Genomic DNA, 16,305 nt, shown 5'->3' on the forward strand with positions numbered 1-16,305 from the left:
CTCAAAGGTGGCTGGAGGAGGGAGAAGGATTCTACTAGGGCAGGATGTTGTGGAAAATTGCCGAGTACAGTCACTGAACTAGATGTTTCTGCTTAATTATTTTGCTTGTTAAAGAAGATGATTCAATTGGAGGTGGAGGTTTTTAATTTTTTTCTAAAATAATTTCATTGTAATATAAAAACAGAAGGCATTAATAATATGATTTTTTCCCTTAAAGATGAAAAGACAAGTATAAGAGCTGTTGGAAAGTAATCATTGACAGAGCTTGTTGGCTAATTGGTACAGGGAATGAATGAAAGAAATAAAGATAACTCCAAGATTTCAAGACGAATAGCTGAGAATGAGCGGACCATTGGAAGAAACAAAGGATACAAGAATGAAGTTATAGATGACAGTGTTTCAAATATGGATGCTAATTTATGCTATATGAAGAGATGGGCTCTGCTCTAAAACAGCACCTATTAGAGAAAATAGCAGGCTAATTAATCCTGAGCCTTGTGCAAACACAGTTGACAGGACAAAGGAAGAGTCAATCAGTCAAGCATTTATTAAGTACCTATGGTGTGCCAGGCACTGTGCTAAGTGCCAGGGAAACAAAGAAAGGTAAAAAACAGTCCCTTCCCTCAAAAGAGTTCCCAGTCTAAAGGGGAGACAACATGTAAACAAATATGCACAAACATGATATGTGCAGGATAAATTTGAGATAATCTCAGAGGCATCAGCATTAAGGAGCGTAGGAAAAGGCTTTTTGGCAATAGTAGGATCTTAGGGAGAACTTGAAGGAAGCCAGGAGATGGTGATTTGAGAGGAAAGAATTTCAGGAAAGAGGGGTATCCAGCAAGAAGAAAATGAGATGGAAAGGAGGAGCGCAGCAGTAAATGGAGCAGAAGCACATAGTCACAGAAGCCAAGGGGCCATCGAATTTCAGGGGGAAAGTAGGTTGTTGAGAGCATTACATGTAGCAGAGTGGTTGAAAAGGAGAGGGGGGCAGTCAGAGAGAAATCTGCTCCGTTTGACCTAAAGTGGTTGAACATAGGATGAAAGCCTGACAGCAAGAGGTCAAAAAGAAGTGGCAGGTATTGACTAATCCTCCTTTCAAAAGATGTTTGAGGACAAAATGTCATGCCAAGACTTGGGTGGCGACGGGTTGGGGCAGGAGAAGAGACCAGGACTGGAGTTTGGCCCCAAAGGAGGGGCACCTGGCAAGCTATTCTAAATTAGGCAGGTCAGGAAGCACATTCAAAGAAATCACCAGACTGGAAGAAGCAGTCAAGTACCATAGGGCTAAGCAGGGATAAAGAATCAGGTGACTAAATCAGTAAAAACAAAAGGTCACACTTCCCCAGGGCAGAAGGTCTGGGCTTCGAAAGGGGGAGGGCACAAGCAAGCCTTAAACTTTAAGGCAAAGCCCTCCTGAAGCAGAACAGTTCCTACATACTCAGAGCTGAGTGTCTCCTCAGTCTGGAAGGCACTCAGCTGATGTTTGGTGAGAGTAAATGAGTGAATGGATGAATGATTTTCTGCCCAGGGTCAGAATAAGTCTCTGAATGTAAGCAGGTCTGAGCTTCCAGGTGGTGGCAAATGACCATAACAAGTCAGGGGCAGCTAGGTGATGAAGTAGATAGATAGAACCAGGAAGACTCATCTTTCTGAGTTCAAATCTGGCCTCAGACACTTACTAGCTATGTGACTCCAGGCAAGTTACTTCATTTCTTTTTTTCTTTACCAAGAAAACCCCAAATGGGATCATGAAGAGTCAGATGCAACAAACAACAGCTAGAGTAGGGTTACCAAGGAAGAGAATATGGGATGGTAGTCAGAAGAGACTACAACATCAGACGAATGGTTTTCGAGGTTAGGAAGAATTGAACAGAAAGGAAGAAGCCAATTGAGGAGAAGTCAATGATGTTATGGAGGGAAGAAACAAATATAGGAACTGAATGAGGTATTAGGAAGGGCTGAGATCCACATGTTGAGGATTCCATTTTGGGAGTAGGAGGAGAAGATTGTGAAAAGAAGGAAATACCTGTCTAAGGGTAGGGTGATGTTGGAAAAACCACAGAGAGTGGGAGAGGCTCTGCAGGAAGAGAGAAGTACGTGGCATTCCAGTTTCCAAAAAATGGGAAGAGAATGGCATCTATAAAACATAGGCCATTTTACCTTTGATTCCTGGCAAAACTCAAGATGGTATATTATGGAAGGGATGGTTAATGAAAATGGAGAGGTGGTCACAGAGACTCAGAGGTGGCTTAATCAAGAACAGGTCCCAGAGGAAAGGAAAGAATTCGGAACTCAAAGTTTTAAAAACAAATGTCAAAAATTGTTTTTACATGCAACTGGGAAATAAAATATACAGGCAATGGGGTATAGAAATCAACCCTGCCCTACAGGAAAATAGAAGGGGAAGGGGATAAGAGAAGTGGCGGGGGGGGTGATAGAAGGGAGGGCAGATTAAGGGAAGGGGTATTCAGAATGCACCCTGCTCATGAATCCTCAGTAGCTCCCTATTTCCTCCAAGGTAAAATACAACCCACTTTCACAATCTTACTACTCCCTTTCAGGTACTCTAAATGCCAGTCAAATGAGTCTAGTTGCTGTGCTCTTTATAGGAGTCTAGGGCCTCAGTAGAGGCCCCAGGCAGGGAGGAAGTCTCCAGCCCACACTTTAGCACAGGCTGACTCCTATCCAGGCCTGTAATGTTGACCTTCCTCATCTCCATCTCTGAGAATCTCTTGCTCCCGTCAAGGATCAGCTTAGAAGTAACTTCCTACATAAAGCCTTTCTCTGTCTCTCCCCAAAGCCATATCACCACTCATCCCTTGTGAAATGCCAGCCTGGATTGTTCTCACCATCTGCTTCCTCCACTCCTATCCATGTGCTGCTGAACAGAGCCCAAAGAAGTCACACTACCTAGCTGACTGAACACGCTAAAAATACATGTTATCTAGCCCCGAATGGACCCTCACTGTGGCAAAACAATCCTTTTATTCTTCCCTAATTGATATCCTATCCCACTCTCCACCAAAGCTAGTCTCAATCTTTTCTTCTCTCCTCAAACTTCTCATATTTCCTTCTCCTCATCCTCTCAACTGAGGACATTGTCTCTTTACTTAAAACATCAAAGCCATCTGCTGTGAGCTTCCCTCTTTACCCCTTCTGAGCACCTTAAAACCCTTGACATCATCTCTCACTCTCTCTTCCGTCTGACAAATGAGGCAGCTTTTGTTAAGGCCTTGGTGCCGCTGGGGACGGGGACGCTGGAGTTAACAATCCTGCCTCAGACTCTTATTAGCTGTGTGATCCTGGGCAAGACATTTGACCTTTGTTTGCCTCAGTTTCCTCATCTGTAAAATGGGGATAATAACAGTACCTACCTCCCAGAGTTGTTGTGAGGATCAAATGAAATGTCACATGTAAAGCACTTTGAAAACCTTACAGGAATATCTAAATGCCAGCTACTGCTACCAGCTTGTACGTGAAGCCTTTCCTGAGTCGCCCCAAATTGCTAATGCCTTTCTTCCCAAACTACTTTGTATTCTCTATATTTGTCCTGTGTATGCTTAGACAGTCCTTATTGTCTCCTTCACTAGAATCTAAGTAGGGATTGATCCATTCTTTTGTATTTGTACCCCCAGCACCACCACTTCTGGCCCATAATAAGCACCTAATAAATGCTTGTTAATAATAATTGCTGGAAATTAAAAAAAAAACCAATAGCTGGAATTATAGAGCACTTTAAGGTCTGGAAAAAGTTTTAGCTGTGTTATCTCCTTTGATCCTCAGTGAGGTAGTTATTATTATTATCCTCATTTTGCAGATGAGGAAACTGAGGCTGAGAAGGTGATACACTGGTACAAGATTCAAACTCAGGTCTTCCTGACTCCAAGTCCAACACTCTTTCCACTTTGCCACTTAGCTGCCTTGTTCAGCGATTGTTAAAAGCTCCTCCTCCATCTTCCTCACCAATGTGAAGATATGGGATGTCTTTATAAACTTTTGGGGTACTTTAGTTGGAGGGGGGGAAAATCTATGGCCCACAGCAACTTAAGCAATATAAACATATTTCTGTGATGTTCCCTGGGTAAGGAAGAAAGCTGTGGACTAGTCACCAAGGTAGACCTCATAAGGATAGATGTAGGAAGTATACCAGGATCCAGCATTGGGAATCACCCGAGTTAATCCCTAGGGACACCAAAGCAAGCTGTGTGGAGCCAAAACCTTTTCACAGATCTGGGGTAACATAGTCACCACCTCCCTGGGGCCCAGGAAGACAGGTTACTTCTGGGGGTTGCTTAAGAATATTACCAATGGCCATGGGGCATTAGGCTAAACTGAATGATAGGCCTAGGGAAAGTACCTACAATTTAGGAAGTATTAGAGCCAGTCACACACTGGGCAGATCATTTTGTGGACGATGCACATGCTTGTTATCATATCTGTGGTGTTCAAAAAATTCAAGAGACACAGTTTCTGGGTAATTAATCATTTCATTAATACTGTTAGCATATTACCAATTAAATGGGTCAGTGATACTCTCGAATGCCAAAGAGAATTATAGCCCTCCCTATAAGCCCTTAGAAGAGTAGGTGGGCAATCAACTCTGATTGGTCAACAATTAATGAGAAGAATGAACATTACCATGAGAGGCAGGTCTATTCTAATGAGGGGCTCGGGATGTAACTTTGATTTACTTCTAAATTGCCCAGCCTGGGCCAAAGTAATCAAAGAATTTATCCCCACCGAAACTTGAGTAGAGCACAATAGGCTTCCCCACGTGGGTGGGGTTTGAATGAGATCCTGTAGACAGTTAATTCAATGTCATTATCAGCAATCTGTCCTTTTGAGACTGAATGACCTATAAACTTCTGAAAAAATCCTAGTCCTAATTCAATAATTGATTATTAAGGGAGAAATAATAATTTTTCTCGTATCTTATGTGTATGTATACTGTCATTCAATAAACATTTATTAAGCATTTGTCATGTGGCAGACACCATGCTAAGCACTGGGGACACAAAGACAAAAGATAGCCCCTGCTTTCAAGGAGCTTACCTTCTAATGGGGAAGACCACACAGAAAAGGAAACTGAAGTGGGGTGGACTGGGGTGGGTCAGGGTGAGGAGGAGACTGGAAGATACTAGCATTGCAAAGAGGCATGAATACCATGCCTGGCACATAGTAGGCACATTTTAATAAGTGCTTGTTAACAGTAATAGCTGCATTTATATAGCACTTCAAGGTTTGCAAAGAGTTTTACTTGTGTTATCTCAGATGTCAAGTCTCCAAAGGGCTATAGGGGCAAGGGAAATAAAGAGATGACCGGCCTGGGCATCCTCTTTAAATTCTGGAAAGAGCACTTCACCCTACAATCAGAGGAAGGGGCCCCAGGGACAGAAGGTAGCAGTGAAGTAGGAGGTGGAGTTTGGGGGTTGAAGTGATTTTCCAGGATGAAGAGATCCCTGGTGTGGATAGCAAAGGCCAGAGGGGCCCAGCCTGGTGAGAAATGGTCATAGGATGACAGAGTTAAAGCCAGAAGGGACTTTAGAGGTCATTGGGTCCCCCTCCAGGGGCTACCCCTGCCAAGTCCAGCACTTCTTCCTTCCCTTTATTGCACGCTGCTTCTGGATTGGATTGGATTGGGGGAATTAAGCAGCAGTAGCACTTTCAGTGATCTCAGGCTGTTCCAAAAACCCTTCTCTCTGACATCCATATTCTTCCAGCCATGCTATGTGACTATGAATCATGAAACATCACGATCACAGGCACTTCAAAATAGCAGATGACCTAAAGCAATGCAAAGGCACAGAATTCAGGTATAAGTAGGTTGTGCCATATTGCCAAAAATGGTCTGCCATTGATGATGTCTTTTATGTCACTTCTCAAGGGCACCCATGACACAGAAAAGGAGATGTGCCTGTCCCTCATTTAGAGCAAGGGATAACAGATGGACAGCCAGAGTGTTGCATTCGTTTCCATAAAATATTCAAAGGACCAGAAGATCTTCAGTGGGCAGCTCTTCAGTGGAGGATTTCATGGAAGACAGGGACAAGAATTACATGGGATGAGGAAGCATGAAGGTGTCGCCATCTCCACCATATCAGGAATTCCCTCTTCCTCACTCCTCACCCCCCACTCTTGGAATCCCTTGTTTCTTTTGAGACTGAGCTCAGGCACCATCTTCTACAGGAAGTCTTTCTGGATTCCTCCTCTGTACACCTATGCACACCCAGCTCCTAGAGCCCGCCCTCCCTAAATTAACTTGTGTTTACTTTGTATATATTCTCCACATGCTTATTTTTGCACATTTTCTTCTCTCCCCACCCCCAACCCTCATTAAATGTAAGCTTCTTGAGGTCAGGACCCTTTACATCTGTCTTCTCTTGCCTTCAGCCACTTGTGTAGCCAGGCACATACTAAGCAATTAAAGGCTGATTGATTGATTTACAGTACTAATATCCACATCACTTCAGTAGAGATCCTTGAAACACAGTTAGGTACAAAATACGGTACAGGTAAATATGGTATCCACAAATGGAGAATATCCTCCACATCTCTTAATGAGGAGATACATATAGTAGGTACTCAATAAATATTTGTTGCATGATTGAATCTAACAAATTTCTTTCAAAGTTCAAGCCTTAACTTATTTGGGAAACCTTTCCTCACTCTCTCAGTCCACAGGGAACTTTCCAGTGTAAGTCTCTTAAAGTTAAGGACTAAACACTTTATTATACATGATAGGCAGCTAAGTATACAGTGGATAGAACCTAGGTCCAAAGCAGGGGTGGGGAACTTGCCAAAGACTCTAGGTCCTCAAGTGGGCCTCTTTGACTAAATCCAAACTTCACAGAAAAAAATCCCCTTAATAGAAGGATTTGTTCTGTAAAACTTGGACTTGGTCAAAAGGCCTCACCCAAGGACCTAGAAGGCTTTGACTAAATTCAAACTTCACAGAACAAATCCCCTTAATGAAAGGATTTGTTCTATAAAACTTGGACTCAGTCAAAAGGCCTCGCCCAAGGTTCTAGAAGGCCACATGTGGCCTGAGGTTCACCGCCCCTGGTCTACAGTCAGGAAGACCTGAGTTCTAAATATGATCTTAGATACTTAACTAGCTGTGCAATCCTGAGCAAGTTACTAACCTCTGTCTGCTTCAGTTTGCCTCACCTGTAAAATGGGAATAATAATAGCATCTACCTCCAGAGCTGTTGTGAGGATCAAATGAGATGATAATTGTAATGCGCCTTGCACATAGTAAGAACTATATAAAGGTTAGCTATTATTATTAGCTATTATCTCATACTTTATTATTTATTGTCTTGGGCATTTTGTTTTATGCATATATGTCTCATTTCTGTATATTCTGAATTCTTTAAGTGTGGAGACCAAATCTCAGAATCACAGAATGTTAGTATCAGGAGGCTTAGAGATTCTCCAATCCAAATGATTAAGAGTAGAGTGATTCACCCAGGGGCATCTTCTTTTGTACCTCTCCATAGTACTTGAGAATAAAGTGAGAACCTTATAAAGAGTTGTCTTTGGAGGTGGGAGACCAAGGAAGAAGACATAGCCTCTGGCCTTGTGGGTCAGTGGCTGACTCAGGAAAAATGAAGCACAACCCTACAGAGGAATGCAAAGAAAGGCCTGCTCTCACAGAGACACAGATAGGTACATCCCTGTAAAGTCCAGGTATGCTACTTACCAATGTTACCAGTGAAGATTGGACATTGCCTCTACTCAGGCTTACTCTGATGGGTCATCACACACAGTGGGTCTTACTAAGCTGGAAAGGTTTTAAGAACATGGCACCCAGCAGCTGACTGTTTGTCCAAGGCCCAGCCTAGCTAAGTTCATCACCAAATAATATATTTGTTTTAGCCATAGCAATTCATTAAAGCAACTAGTAATGTATGGAAGGGCTGTGATCTGTGATATGCATCAGTGAAGGGTACACTGAAGAATTATCCTAAAAACTACAGGCCCTTGAATTTTTCTGTTCTTTTTAAATGCTTAATGATGCTCTTTTGCTCATCCTTTAAAACATTTGGTTTTTTTTTAATAACACCATCACTTCCCCCCATATTGGGGACAGCTAGGTGTCACAGTGGATGGAGTGCTGGGCCTGAAGTCAGGAAGATTCATCATCCTGAGTTAAAATCTGGCCTCACATACTCACTAGCTATGTGACCCTGGGCAAGTCATTTAACACTGTTTGCCTCAGTTTCCTCATCTGTAAAATGAGCTGGAGAAAGGAATGGCAAACCACTCCAGTATCTTTTCCAAGAAAACTCCAAATGGGGTCACAGAGAGTCTAACATGAATGAAACAACTGAACAACAACACTTCCCAATGACTCTCCAGCCCAGGGTGGGGAACTTGGGGCCTCGAAGCCACACGGGACCCTCGAGGCCCTCAAGTTCAGCCCTTTGACTGAATCCAAACTTTACAGAAAAAAAACCCTTAATAAAAGGATTTATTCTGTGAAACTTGGACTCAGGCAAAAGGCCACACCCACGGACCTAGAGGCCTCAAGGCCCCAGGTTCCCCATCCCTACTCTATCCCATCATACGACCCTTCCTTTTAGCAAAATAAGGTCAGACAAGCAAGATATATCAACACATTGACCAGCTCTGAAAACATATGCCTCTTTCCACACCAGTAGTCCACTACTTCCCTGTGGAAAACTGTATATGTATAAGGGAGAGAAGGAAAGGAGTTGACCCTGGTCGAATCTTAAAATTCGTTATCAGAAATCATCAGTTCCTTTATCTTGGGGCTCAGAGAACAAAACAATAGCATCTTAATATCAGAGTAGTCTCTACCCTCCTACACCTACTCTATTAATACACATAGTTATTAATGTGTCAGATTCCTACACTTTGTCCTGTCTATCCAGTTTTTCCTTCTAATAGGAGGAATTCCCTTTAAGAAAGCCAGATTATTTTCATCCTGTCACAAGTTGGAAATACACACTGGACATTCTTAAAGTTTGCCACACATACTTTCACCCAGACAACAATCGGCAGACCTGAACTGTGAGAGGTGTGAGAGGGGACAAAAACCACTGTTAGTGATTTCCTAGGCTCTCACTCCCACTAAGCTCCTCCTCCACGCTGCCAACGCCAACTCCTTGGGCATGCTGGGAAAACCACCCATCCTGGTCTCTATCCTAGGTCCAAAGTCTACCTTAAGCCCAAGGCACTGAGAACAACTGGAGGCGTCACACCACTGGGCTCCATTGCCCTCTCTCAGGTACTGAGGTCCACAATCCTTAACACTAAAAACGGAGTCCAAATTAGGGCAAGGACTAGGTGTCAAGTTGGGAAGGGGAGGGAGCCTGATGACTCCCATGGAGAAGCTGAGGGCCATACAGGTAAGTGCAACAATGGTGATGGCTTGGGTGGGCTGAGCAGGGTAAGAGCTAGAACAGGAATTTTGAGAAAGGGCAGCAAAGTGCAGCTAACTCCAGACCACAAGAAGCAGAACGTCTGAGAAACTGGCAACTGAGAAATAAGGGGGGCAAAACTACAAAAGGCTAGGGCCTGAGACAAAAGTTTGAGGATGGGTCCTGTAGGAGGGAGGAATTGAGAAGGCTCAAAGCTGCCGGGACAAAATGCTCACCGTTCCTCATTCTCAGGGGGTTGGGGCCCATCTGAAGTCGCAAAAGCAATGGCAAGCAAAGAGGATGGACTGCGGAGCTGTGCTGTATGCGGGGACAGGGCCACTGGCTATCACTTCCACGCCCTGACCTGTGAGGGCTGCAAAGGTTTCTTCAGGTGAGATCCGTTTTCCCATATAGACAGCCACATGAATGAGCCTTCAAACAGCTGATCACTCTGCCCCTAGGCCCCCATAGAACATAGGCTCGGCCATCTCATATCAGTCATGGGGCCCCATTTCCATGTTCTGCAGCCCCTGACCCCAAAGCCAACACTCACAGTCTTGCCAACCCCAACACTGTACAAACAAGTAGAAGGCAAAGACGGAACCCTGAACTTTTGTCTCAGATTTACTGCCAGCTTATCTACTCGCAGCAGTAAATATTTGCCATGTGCCAAACAATACTTACCGCATTACTGAACTTGATACAAAAAGGACTCAAATCAAGTTACTGCACAGACTGTCATGACTGGGCTATATAATTTAGAGCCCTACAGAAAACCTTTAGAAGATTGGGATCAAGGTCCCTAGGCCCTAGAGGTCCCTCAACCTCTCTCAAGTAGGCTTGGATGTAATGCATTCCTAAATCGGCTGTGACAATAGCCATTCTCTGCAGAGCACCGAATTACCCGAGCTTTCCCACATACCCTTGGTCTCCTTACATGCTTCAGATCGGCCCATGCCATCCGCTCCACACAGATTCCCCAGAGACATTCCTCAGCCCAGGCCACACAAACTTTCATTTTTCTCTGACTCCTTCCTATGCCTTATTAGTCCTGCATCACCTCTCTGTGTCTCACAGGCGAACTGTCAAGAAGGGCATGGGACTCACCTGTCCTTTCGAACAATGCTGTGAGGTCAGCAAAAACCAGCGGCGCCACTGCCCAGCTTGTAGGCTACAGAAATGCTTTGATGCAGGCATGAGGAAGGACAGTGAGTCAGCCTCAACCTATCCCCTGGGAAGGGTGGCATACTGGGGAGAGCACTGGACTTGGTAGGCCTGGGTTCAAATTCTACCACCACTCCATACCGGTCATGTAACTCCAAGGGCCATCTTACTTTCCCTGACCCAACCTTCCATTTTCTTTCTGTAGGTATTAAGACCCTGAGGCCATGTACTGTCACCCGTCTCTTGCACCTCCACACCTGTTGGCCCTATCCTCTCACATCACCTTTACACTCATAGAACAGCCTTTCTCTTTTCACCAGAGCATGTATGAGAGGCCCTGGCATCACAAACCTTTCCAACGCTCTCCCACCTTGAGCTATTCCCTAGTGCGGCAGCCTGCAAATTTGATGGCAATAGGCCAGAGACCCCTGCAAGCTGTCCTTACCCTATGGAACCTTAAAAATCTTTAGGGCCCCTGAAACCATTGAAGGGTAACTTTGGGCGACTTTATAGCCATGGCAGAGCTGTTTTCAGCCCAGAGGAGCTCCTGGAGCAGAGGCCTGGTATGGTTAGACTCCACCTCTCTCAGCATCTCTTTTGTCTCTTCTGGAGCACAGTGATCCTGTCAGCAGAAGTCCTGGCACAGAGGAGGGCAAAGCAGGCACAAAAGCGGGCAGAGCAGGAACCTGTGCAGCTGAATCAGAAGCAGAAGGCATTAGTCCAATTGTTACTAGGGGCTCATGCCCGCCATGTGGGCACCATATTTGACCAGTTTGTGCAGTTCAGGGTGAGTACCTGCTGAGATCAAGGTGCGAAGAGCTCCAGAAGAAAAAAAGGGGGGCAGGAAGACTAGAGCCAGAACACTAAGAAATGCGTCTAACTTGTCCCCATTACATATGATTCTTGCTGAAGGTTTTAGGTAGATGCTATTTATTATTTTAAGGAAGACTCCATTTATTCCCATGCTCTCTAGTGTTCTTAATTGGAATGGGTGTTGTATTTTGTTAAAAGCTTTGTCTGCATCTATTGAGATGATCACGCGGTCTCTGTTAGTTTTGTTGTTGATACGCTCAATGATGCTGATAGTTTTCCTAGCATTGAAACCAGCCTTGCATTCCTGGTATAAATCCTACCTGGCCATAGTGTATTATTCTTGAGATAAGTTGCTGTGATCTACTTGATAATATTTTATTTAAAAGTTTTGCATCTACATTCGTTTGGGAAATTGGTCCATAATTTTCTTTCTCTGTTTCGACTCTTCCTGGTTTGGGTATCGGCACTAGCCAGAGCACTAGGGAAGGCTGACCTGTGCAGGAGGTTTGAAGGCTAGTGTTTGGGATGCCAGCTCCAAGAGACGGAACTGCTTCATGGCCAAAGAATGGCTATTAGCCCCTTCAGCCCGGGAGGGGTGAAAGCACCAAGTCGATGCTTGAGCCACGGCCTCTGACTTTCCGTCCTTGTAGCCGCCAGCCCATCTGTTCACACGCCACCAGCCTACGCCCCCTCTGCCACCTGCGCTGCCGTTGCTCATACACCTAGCGGACATCAGCACTTTCATGGTGCAGCAAGTGATCAAGTTCACCAAGGACCTGCCCCATTTCCGGTCAGTGAGCCCTTCCGCCTCTGCGCGGCCTGGGGAAGGACCCTTTCCTAACCCTCTCTGCCGTGTCCGCGGCAAGCTCTCCCGCTCCCAGCCTTGTTGTCGCCCGCCTTCACGAGGGCTGAGAACTCCTGCCTAGCCTTTGGCCACTCCGCCCTTCCGTAGGGGGTCTCTCAGCGATCCAGCTCAGCTCCTCCGTTGTTCTCCTACCCTACAGGTCTCTGCCCATGGAAGATCAGATATCCCTACTAAAGGGCGCAGCCCCGGAAATCTGTCACATCGAGCTCAACACCACCTTCTGCCCCCACAGCCACACTTTCCTGTGTGGGCCTCTCCGCTATACCCTCCAGGATATAGCTCATGGTGAGGGGGCACAGCTCCCCGTGCACTGCCCCTGATAGAATGTGGTTGGGAGGGCTTGGGAAGCAGCTCAGGAAACTGGTCTTGCCCTTGAACCCGCTGTGTCCTTCAGTGGGGTTCCAGGAGCAGTTTCTGGCAGCGATGTTTCGTTTCCATGTGACGCTGAGGCGACTGCAGCTGCAGGAGCCCGAGTATGCGCTTATGGCAGCCTTGGCCCTCTTCTCTCCAGGTGAGAAACCCCCAAGTCCCCAGAGCTCTGCTTCTGGCACCTCTTCAACCTTAAATGCCATCACTCTCCACCTCCCACGCCTCAGGTAGACCCGAGACAACTCTACCATCTCCATTTCTCTGTCCTGTCAACTCTCCCCCCCCCACCCCGGCCCCCTCACCCCCAGACCGACCTGGTGTGACACAGAGGGAACTGATTGACCAGATGCAAGAGGAGATGGCGCTGACACTGCAGAGCTACATCAGGGGCCAGCAAGCCCGGCCCAAAGGCCGGTAAGAACAAGCTTCCTGACTCTTGCTTTCCTGAGAAAAGAGGCTACCCATGCTGAGCTTCCTCTTCTGTTCCACTCCCATTCCATCTTGCAGCACGTCCCAGCCACTCCTGTGCCCCAGTCTCCAAAGAAGAGATGGTCCCTCTTTGTGCCAAGGCCCATCCTTCTCCTTGTGCTGTTGATCCCATCCTCGTCCCCACCAATCAACAGATCCTGTCCTTTCTCTCATCTTCAACCTTTCCTTGTCCACCAGCTCTCTCTCTTGGAACGAGCTTTAAAGAGCTTCAGTTGATCCCGCCGTCACCTCACACTATCCAAAATCCCAGATCTGGAGAGTTGGGAGGGGTCTCACAGGATGTCTAGGCCATCCTCCTAGAGTCCTTCTCCCTTTCCCAGCTAAACTCCAAGAAAAGATCATCTATACTGTCTGCCTCCGTGTCCTCACCTTACACTCACTTCTCAATCTCTTACAATTTGGCCCCCACAAATCAACTAAAAGTACTCAGCACAAAGTTAATACCAAATACCAAGTCAATTACCAAATCCAATGGCCTTTTCTCTATCCTCATTTTGATCTCTGAAACCCTGAATACAATCAACCATCCTCTCTCTAGGATGATTCCTTCCTCCCTTGGCTTACAATTACATGAAGCTTTCTCCTCTTTCTTCTTTTGACCACTCCTCAGTTTCTTTATCATCCATTTCTTGCCTCTTTAGAATGGGCATTATCTAGGGTTTTGCAGCAGGCCTTCTCACTTTCTTGTGATATCAGTTCCCATGGGTTCAATGATCACTTTTGCACAGGAATCCTCAATCTACATGTTCAGTTCTAATTTCTCTCTGGAGCTCTAGGCCTACGTTGCCAAATGTAGACTTCTCCACCTGGATATCCCATTAGTCTCTCATTCAAAATAGTCCGGAGTTCGCTTCCCCCTCAGCCCATCCCTCTCTCAAACTTCTTTGTTACTGCTGAGAGCACCATCATCTTCCCAGTCGCTTTGGTTTGTCACCTTGGAATCCTCCTTGACTCTTCTTTCCCCTCCCATAGGAAATTGGTGGCCAACTCTTGTTGATCTTGTCCTCACTACATCCCTGGCATCCACTCCTTCTTTGTATTTGTGTCCCTAGCAATTAGCACAGTGCCCGGCACATACTTAACTAACTGGTTGACATTCCCCTTCCAACTCCCCCCAAAACTCCAATTCAGGTCCTCATCACCTCTAACATAGACTCTTGCAATAGATTCCTAATTGTCTTCCCTGCTTCTAATCTCTCCCTTTCCATCTTTCAGAACTACCAAATTATTACTCTACAGATCTACACACCTCTGCTAAAAACATTCTTCAGCAACATCAACATCATGTTGCTTCTAGAATAAACCACAAACTCCTCAGCTTCAGGAGTTCAAGGGCCTCGATCTGTTCCCCTCACCTTCCTTTCCAGACATATTTCATGTTACTAATGTTTCACGGACTCTCCATCTCCAGGCCCTTGCACTGAATGTCCCCTCAAGCCTGGAATGCATGCTCCTCACACACTTCCCTCAAAAGAAAGTGTGGGGTAACAAAAAGAGCAGTGATTGGGTTTGGAGCGAGCAAAACCCAAATTCAAATCCTGCCTTGAACCCTTACTGTCACCCGAGGGGAATGCCACGCCCTCTGAAAAAGAGGGGTTCACCCCTCTAGTACTTCGCTCCCAGGGCTGTTCTGAGCATTACATGAGGAAAAGGTTGCAAAGCTCTAGGGAAATGTTTTCTTTCAAGCCCTAGCTTTGGGAAGACTTCCTGTGCTTAGCCTTTCTTAAGTCCTCCATGTTATTGCTCTCTCCTCTCCTGGAATTACTTTGCATTTACTTGTCTGCATATATGTTTTATCTCCACAATAAAACGTAAACTCTTTGAGGCTTGAAAGTGTTTCTTTAGAAAAACATCTGTATCTCAAGGCCTAGCGTTGCACCTTCCATGTAGTAAGAGCCTAATGTTTGTTAACTTGAACTGAGACCTCATGTTCCGGCTCAGGCTGAATGCCTTTCAATATCCTTTCCTTTTGTGGACCAGGTTCTCCAGGGGTCATCTAGTCTTTCTCCTTGGACAAAAATGGTCCTTATACCTCACATGTCTCATAGCTAAATCCCTCTTGCTGCAATTTAATTCTATTTTTTCCCCAGTTCTTTATTCATTAGTAATAGAAAATAGCTGAACCTTGTGTTCCATATTATGGTTCTTCCAGGGCTTAAAATAACCAACTCTGCCATTCAACAATCCCCATCTTTGTTTCTCTAAAGAAACCTAACCCTTTTCACTTTTCCTCCTTCTATTCTCTTTTTCCAGCCCTCCTCTACTCTATCCATTAACTTTCCCTGATTCTCATTTCCCTTTGAATTTGAGGATGAAAACTGGCCCCAAGACCCATATCTGGCCAAGGGTCAGGCCATTCTCAATTTATTCTTCCCCAATCCTCTTGCTCTTCTTTTTCTCTGTAGAACCACCTTAAGAAAAGGTCAGAACTGACCATGACTTGCTTTACTTCTCCAACCAAACAGCAAGAGTTCTTAGAACCTATTTTCAACCCAGCCTCAGATAACTGGACTAAAAGCCTAGTCTCTTTAAAAATGTTTGCCATTACCTTAACACAGCCCTACCCCTTCTCCCACATCCAGCCTTCACCGGATGCAGAGTTCAGAGAACCCCCTGCTCCTGTCAACACATACACTATGGAGACCAGAGGAGTCAAACCCCGACAGGCTGCTAAGCCAATGTATTCTGGGCCTGCTGGCTGGTTTTCTTTAGAATACAGGCCTGGGTTTCATTTTCACAGCTGCTCGGTGGAGAAGACTCAGGGGCCCAGGGCCAAACCTTCAAGTCTATAAGATTTTGGCCTACTTTTCTTTGCTTTTTCTTCCCCAGTGGGGATGAGGGGGCCCCTAGAAGTTCTGAATAGGTGACCCAGTCAGTGATGTTCAACTCTGCAGGTTTCTCTATGCAAAGATGCTTGGGCTACTGGCAGAACTTCGAAGTCTCAACACGGAGTACGGGCACCAGCTGCAGCACCTTCATGAGCTGTATGCCATGATGCCTCTGCTACAGGAAATCTACAGTTGAGATGCTGCCCGCTCCTATACCCCACAACATGCTCAACTAACAACCTGTCCCTACCCACCCACCCATCTGGGATATTCTCCAAACATCTACTTTAGCTTTCCTAAACAAAAGCAGCAGCTGGCCCTTCCCTTCCCCTCTGCACAGTTCCTACAGGACCATAGAGGGCCTCATGTCCAGATCTGAAGTCAAGACCAG

The 16,305-nt window shown here is 45.6% G+C and overlaps 1 protein-coding gene across 3 annotated transcripts; it reads left to right on the top strand.

Moving 5' to 3' along the window:
- The first annotated feature begins 9,148 nt into the window (after positions 1–9,148).
- On the top strand, positions 9,149–16,110 carry NR1I3 (nuclear receptor subfamily 1 group I member 3). 3 transcript variants are annotated; one of them, XM_020972035.2, is made up of 9 exons: positions 9,149–9,253; positions 9,639–9,777; positions 10,464–10,594; positions 11,168–11,337; positions 12,014–12,153; positions 12,368–12,513; positions 12,623–12,739; positions 12,906–13,011; positions 15,981–16,110. In XM_020972035.2, exons 2-9 carry the CDS (start codon positions 9,671–9,673, stop codon positions 16,108–16,110), a joined length of 1,047 nt encoding a protein of 348 aa, XP_020827694.2. In that variant the 5' UTR covers positions 9,149–9,253; positions 9,639–9,670. The 3 variants fall into 3 exon arrangements, with proteins under 3 accessions (XP_020827694.2, XP_020827697.1, XP_078011144.1); XM_020972038.2 differs by lacking the exon at positions 15,981–16,110 and adding an exon at positions 14,302–14,393; XM_078155018.1 differs by lacking the exon at positions 9,149–9,253 and adding an exon at positions 9,260–9,374.
- The last annotated feature ends 195 nt before the right edge of the window (positions 16,111–16,305 follow it).

Source organism: Phascolarctos cinereus, unplaced genomic scaffold (assembly GCF_003287225.1).
Source record: "Phascolarctos cinereus isolate Bilbo 61053 unplaced genomic scaffold, phaCin_HiC Scaffold_5;HRSCAF=322, whole genome shotgun sequence".
In the NCBI taxonomy this organism is placed as follows: domain Eukaryota; kingdom Metazoa; phylum Chordata; class Mammalia; order Diprotodontia; family Phascolarctidae; genus Phascolarctos; species Phascolarctos cinereus.